At 32.5% G+C, this 7111-nt stretch overlaps 1 protein-coding gene across 2 annotated transcripts in view; it reads left to right on the top strand.

The window, feature by feature from the left end:
- Nucleotides 1-1616: 1616 nt before the first annotated feature.
- The window catches only part of IFT43 (intraflagellar transport 43), a 60052-nt gene continuing 54557 nt past the window's right edge, over nt 1617-7111 (top strand). The window contains exons 1-2 of one of the 2 annotated variants that reach the window (XM_089254054.1): nt 1617-1715; nt 4022-4137. In XM_089254054.1, the coding sequence (XP_089110180.1) occupies nt 4072-4137 (66 nt within the window). In that variant the 5' untranslated portion in view covers nt 1617-1715; nt 4022-4071. Of the gene's footprint in view, nt 1729-4021; nt 4138-7111 lie in introns of both variants that reach the window. The other variant, XM_089254053.1, reaches the window with a different exon arrangement.

Here is a 7111-nt window from a genome sequence, read left to right as displayed (position 1 = left end):
TGAACAGGGACCTTCATATGGTGTTTTCAAGGGTATTTATGGCAAATAATTAAAAAAATTCCGTTAAAAAGTAGCCAAAGATGCGGACGAATTCGTTCCGCATACGCATCGTGTGAATAGCTCCGAATAAACCTATTGTCAAAACTTAGATTGAGATATAGCAACTTTAACTGACTTTTGTCTATACTTTACAATTTTATACAATAAAACCTGTCAACAACGGCCACTGACGGAACCAAAATTATAAGCCGTTCTGTTCATTACGAGTATTTAATTGACTACATACTTTAATAAGTTTTAAATTTAATTTAAAAAATTTAATTTTTTTTGAAATTATTTAAAAAATATAAATATTTAAAATTATTTTAAACATTTATTATTTTTTTTAATTTTTAATCTTTTAATTTTTTTAAACTTGAAAAAAATACTTTTATTAAACAATGTTATCACTCAGTTATTCTTCACTCAGGGCCGGATTAAGACCTTTGAAGGCCCTAAGCACTTGAACAGTTTTGGTGGTTCCCCCGATACCTAGAAGTATATTTTACTCGATATTCAGTCTATAAACTGAAAAAAATGAAATTTTATATTTCAGAAGTGAAATGGGATGGGATTTCACTATAAAAGGTTTATGAAAGTTATTTTATAAAACTTGAAAAAAGCAACCAATAAATTTATCGATTGCATTCGAGCAAATGCAACCGATTAGCTTATTGGTTGCATTTTTAAAAGAATTATTATAAATTTTTTATAGTGTAATCTGGGCTTAAGCCCGGGATCACACTATAAAGTTTTATAAAAGGTCTTTTATAAAAGTTTAAAAACTCAACCAATAGGTGCATCGGTTGCATTCAAGCAAATGCAACCGGTGATCTTATGGGTTGAATTTTTCACGTTTTATCAAAGAGCTTTTACAAAACTTTTATAGTGTAATCCCGGCCTAAGGCTGGTATTACCCTATAAAACTTTGATAAAAAATTCTTTCATAAAACTTGAAAAATGTAACCAATAAACACATCTGTTACATTCGAGCGAACTCAACTGATCCGCTTATTGGTTGCATTTTTCAAGTTTTATAAACGAACTTTTATCAAACTTAGTGTAATCCCGGCCTAATACAGAATTGTGATGTGAATATCTCTAAGTACAGACATTTTGAAAGTCTCCACCCCTCCCCTTTTTTCTACTTGCAAATTCTTTGATATCTACTGAATTTTTTTTTTTTTTGGAACATCGAATGTTTTGTTTGTTTTTGGATTGGATTTTTCGAACATTGGATGTGTTTTTGGAATTTTTCTTTCATATTTTTCTGAAAAGACTTTTTTTTCAAAATTTTTTGAAAATATTTTAAGATATTTTCTCCTTTTCGCCCGCATCTTTAGTGCTTGTGTGAAAGGGAATGCGGGTCCGCATCCGCTCCGTGTGAAAGGGGCCTAAGGCGACTTGATTCTAGACCATATTCCAGTGGCTATAGCCAACACCTCCTATAACTACAGCTATACCAGCTCTGACGAACTTTTAAAGTAGCCTACGGTTACTGGTAAATGGCTAACTCTAGCTATAGATGGCGTTGCTATAGCTCAGTGGGTAGCAGAGAGTGACGTCATCTTTTCATTAGTGGAAAATTGTTTGACTGTTGGCAACACTGGCCCTAGCGGACTTGATGATTTCGGAACTAAAAGGGAAAGAAAAAGAATCATTGGCGGCTAATCAATGCAAGTTTATTATGTAATCATTTTTTCTATTTTGTGGCACAACTCTGATGATCTAATTAAAATGTAGAATAAACAGTAAATGAGCTTGATTAAGCGCGAACCGCATCAGAAATTAAATTGTTTCCTTTACTTTGAGCTATCATCCATACTTATTCAATTATGAATTTAGCTGTGTTTGATATATAGTGTCCCACAATCCACTGAGGGTTTTCAAAATGGAAGACAAGAAAACGGTGACAGATATTATAGTTATTCTTGTGGAATATAAACGTGCAAAGTCAGGAATTTCAGCTAGGTCATTCATGTTGCAAAGAGTTGTATAGTTATTAAAATAAAGAAATTAATTTGTTATATGGACAACCTGTGCCCGAACACCCAATTAAAAAGTTGTCGCCCAGTTTCTCCTGATTCCAACAAAGAAATTTCTATGTTTCTAATTGCAAAATATTCTCAGAGATATCTGAATTCAAAAAACTCAGGGAATATTGCACTTATAAATGTGGAAATATTTTGTTGGCATCCGGAAAGAGAAGGAAACAACTTTCTAATTGGGTTTTTGAACACAGGGTGTCCATATAACAAGTTAATTTTCTTTTATTTTAATAACTATTCAACTCTTTGCAACATCAATGAGGTGGCTGCACTTCCTGACTGCTTATTTATATTCCACAAGAATTACTTTAATATCTGTCACAGTTTTCTTGTTATTCCATTTTGAAAACTGTCAGTCGATTGTGAGATATTCTGTAGCATGACAAATTATAAAAAAAATTGAGAAGTGCCAATAACCAAAACTAACATTAAACGCTTGGTTCTCAAACTTTCGTCAACCGTGGCTCCCTTGCCTTAGTCAATGTTCGAACGTGGCTTCCCAAAACAGTCTAACAAAAAACTCTCCAAAGCACCTAACTCAAAGCGAGAGCCCGGGGTTCGAGTCTAAGTTGCCCCCACGGGGACAGTGATGAATTTTCTTCCTTGTAATCTTCATCTCCACAAATAACCAGTCTTTCAATGGATCTTGTATTAACAAGTGGAAAGGACAGTTCTATATGCATGTGGACATCTGGTGGCCTATGTTATTCACGAGCTATTAGTTGATTGCTGCTGCCTTCCATGTACGGAGCCTTTCCACATATATATATATATATATATGCTCCAAGGTTGAAATATTATATCTGTTTTTGCCCACATTGGGAAACACGTAGATGAAAAAAAAATTTTTGGGTCATTTAAAAAAATTTATGTAAGCAATCATATTTGTACTCAACTTTTAATTGTATAAGAAAAAGGAAATATTAAAAACAACAGATGGATCATCTTTATAATTTCCATCGATAAAGATTTATTTATTTTAAAATTAACAAATTTGGGAACAAGTAAATTTATTATGACAAAAAAACTCGCAACAAATGGGGCATAGTTTTTTTCAAATGATAGGTTTGGAATCCTTTCAGCAGTGTTTCCCAGAGAGGGCAATTTTATCTCCTGATGAAACATGCTAGGGGTGCAATATTAGCTTTGAATACAATATAGGATGTCATGGGAATCCTCAGGAAGGAGGTGGGGGGGGGGGAGTGTTAGAAAATGTTTCTTTGAGCAGGAGGTGGGGTCCGTTGACCCTTAAGTAGAATATGTCAAAATCTGTGACATATACTGCAGACAATCAGTGCTACTGCAAAACAATCTGGAAGAATTTTAAGAAAAGTGTAGAAAACACTATTATGAGAATTTTTATTGCAGAATATTTCCAGTAAGCCAAGGGCTCGTTGTAGAACAATGCAAAATATTTTGCTTTGGGGGGGGGGGGGAGCCTTAAACAAAAAGTTTGGAAACTATGCCTTTGAGAGTAATCAGGAATAGCACACACACATGGGATGGGTCCCATTATTTTTTTCTTTCACACTATAAATTCATCATATAAAAGCCAGTGAAAACTCCTGGCCTGGTACACTGCCAAAGGTCCCAGCCTATGGGCCTGGCTCCAGGATGTAGTCGGGAAAGTGATTCTGGTTCAGTGTTTCTCAATCTTTTTAGACTCAAAGGCCAGTAAAAGGTCTGAAACAATTTGACGAACCCCCAACTTATGTGAGTCCATGCTTCTAATTCAAACTATGTGGATATTTCTGTAAATTAGTAATGGATGATGGTTGAGTAAGTTTAATTAAATTAGAATTAATTTTTTAAATTAAATTTACTCTAAACCAGTCCTATTTTCACAGGTTGAGAAACAATGTGTTTGTTCATTTCACAGATACATTAGAGTATTTAGTAAATTTATTTACTTTTAATTTATACATTTCTTTTAGTAAATGATGAGTAAAACTGTGTGAAGTACTGTCTGTTCACATTCAAATCCATGGAAAAAAAGCATGATGGTGAAGATGATGATTTTGAATTTGACTTTGATTCACCCAGGAGAAAGGTACTTTGAAATATATATTGTGTATGTAGGTCCCTCTGAACATTTCAGGATATGAAAAACAAATACTCCTGGCAATAACAAAAAAATTTAAATATCTAGCTTTTGTGAGTACTCAGCCCAAAAAATAAAATAATTGCATTCACTTTTCTATACCACAAATTTTTTTAATGCAAACATTACGAAGCTATGATTTTTTTATGGATTTATAAATCTAACTTAGTTTGTCAAAATTGCTGTCCTTTGAGCATTTGCAGTGTGAATTCAGTCTATTCGCAGTATGGGTGGAAAAAACAACTATTAAAATGACGCTCATCAGAGAAGGCTGTTCAAACTACTACCACAATTCAGCAACAGTCTAAAATAAATAAATAAATCTTTACTGATCATTAAGCTCTGCTATCAGAGAGAACCCATTAGGTTTGCATAATAAGTGTGGTATATAGATACAGAATGCCAGGTCCCAAGCAGAGCTATCCAAGTATTGGTTTTAGGCCCAATCTTATTTACTTTGTTTACCTATGATATCACAGAAGCTGTGCCGCAGATCTTCAGTGCAAATCACTGATGATATGAAGTTATATAAATTAATTTCTTTAAAAGGGACTGTACACCTAAAAATCTCATGTCAACAATTTTTCCAGTAGAGTTCTCAGTATAAACTCCTCATTTCAACATAAAAAAATAGATCAATGCATTTTGATCGACGCTCTGCCCATATTAGTTGAACAATGAAATTTTTGTTTAGATATATGTGTGAATTTTGGCATTACTACCAAACTGCACCCTAGATTTTTCTGAACATTATCATGTTCATAAACTACATATTACACATGGCATACCTTTAATGATGCACATACTACTTTAGTGATATACATACATTGTCATGTGCTTTTGGTACATACAGTGGGACCCTGATTATCCAAGCTGATGTGGACCAGACTTACCTTGGGAAATTCCTGGCAATACCACAACCTGGAGTTGTCCCTTACTAAATGATACTGATGTGTTCTTGTTGAAGCAGTGATTGACTATATTAATAACTCATAGTTCTATCCATTCTGTTGAAAATTTCAAAAACTTCAATCATATCCCCAACACCTGTGTTCTTCCATTGTATAAACATATTAAAAGAATCAAGTCTTTCTTCATAGCTCAAGCCCTATGTACCAACAAGAGTACACATGGCTCTTATCTGTATCCCATCAACCAAGTCCATGCTTCTCTGCAGGTACACCTTATGGCATACTCCAGTGCAGGACAAACTAAGCCCCTAAAAAGTGGGAGGATTACTTTAGGTAAATGCGTAGACACCTTTTTAAGAATGAAACCGAGCGTGCTATTCACTTTTTTGACCACCATGGAACAATGTCCAGAAACCCAGAAAAGTCAGAATTCAATGAAGTGATCAAATGAATATATATAGGGGTAAATGTTCAAATTTCGGACCATCTCTTTTTTTTCTCAAAAACAGAAGGAGATTTAGACCCTCTTTTTTCTCAAAAACAAAAGGAGATTAGTACATTTTTATTAATACCAGAGAATAGGACTAATGAATGAGTGTATGTGACACACATTTGATATTTCCAGTTGAGCTTTATCTCTGTATGGTTAAATATTGATTTTTTTGTCACAATTTGTTGTTGTAATTTTTTCTTTTTTTTAACATATCAAGAACTTATCTTAAAGGGAATAAATATTTTGTTATTTGGTACATATTCCCAAACCTTTTCTTCTGTTTTTAGTAATCAGTAAATAAAATCTCTTTGAATGGTCATTTATCATGAACAGCCATTTGCAAAAACGGTGAAGTTTCCTAAATCGGACCATTCAAGTTGCTTAATCTACACCCATCCAGAAGGTGCAGATTGCTTTGGAATCAAATACTTTTTGATGAGAGTCAATAAAAACTGAATAACTATATTCAAGTGGGCTTAAAAGATTAAAAAAATAAATCTTTTATGATTAATGATGAAGATTAAATGGGTAAACGTCCCTAGAACATGGGCAGCCAAACAACAAGAATTATATATTTCTTTTGGAAAGGGTTTTAATTTCAAAATTTGTTGAAATAACTGAATTAGAATTTTTTTCAAAATTATTTAATTTTTTGAAGTTTTTTTTAACGTTTTTTTTAAATTTAATTTTGCCATTTTTTGCATTTTTGTCAAGCTTCTATGTTTTTCATAATTTTGGTTTGTTACATTTTTTGTGATAAGATGTTCAAAAAATGTATAAACTTGATTTTGTATTATTTTGATAAGATTTATATTTTTTTATGTTCGTTATTTTCCCCCTAAATATTTTTCATCATTAATAATGCTTGTGAAAAAGTATTTAAGTCAAAAGAATTTTATAAAACATTGATTCTAAACTTTTTTTAAACTACTGGTTCAATTTAGGGAACTAGTGGTTCAAATTGAGAAACAAGTTTCCTATATTGAGTCAGGGTTAGGGCAGATTTTACTTTTTTAATTTTCATGATATAATTTAAAAAAAAATTAGATATAAAAATTGTACAACTATATTTTCAAACATTAATGTTGTACTTATCAGCTTACTGAATTTGGTCGTTTTTAGACAAATAGTTTGACAGTAATTTAGCAAAATGTGTCAAGTAGCCCAATATTGTCATTTTTCCCCTATATACAATAGCAGAGATGCAGCTCATCTCTGGGTCCTTTTTGAGTCAAAGTGGGTCCCTCTCGAGAAAAATTTAAGTTAGGTTTTTTCGCCTATCATTCACTGGAACCAGGGTTGGGTTTTTGACATCAGAAAATGGTTTGAACTGTCACAAACCATCAAAAACCTTAATGCATGCTTTTGGATAATGTTTTGAACACAATAGGTACATATAAAATGATGAAAGACTTAGTTTTTTGCATATTACAATGTTTTCGTTTTAAACATTAATTTATTACAATAATTAAAACAAAATATCTTATATATAAATGTGAAAGTATGTATGTATGTCTGT

Source organism: Pholcus phalangioides, unplaced genomic scaffold (genome assembly GCF_987345545.1).
Source record: "Pholcus phalangioides strain wild (caught in Gottingen) unplaced genomic scaffold, Ppha-v1.0 ptg000039l_1, whole genome shotgun sequence".
In the NCBI taxonomy this organism is placed as follows: domain Eukaryota; kingdom Metazoa; phylum Arthropoda; class Arachnida; order Araneae; family Pholcidae; genus Pholcus; species Pholcus phalangioides.
Note: the sequence above shows the minus strand (reverse complement) of the source record. Positions and strands in the feature narration are given on the sequence as shown.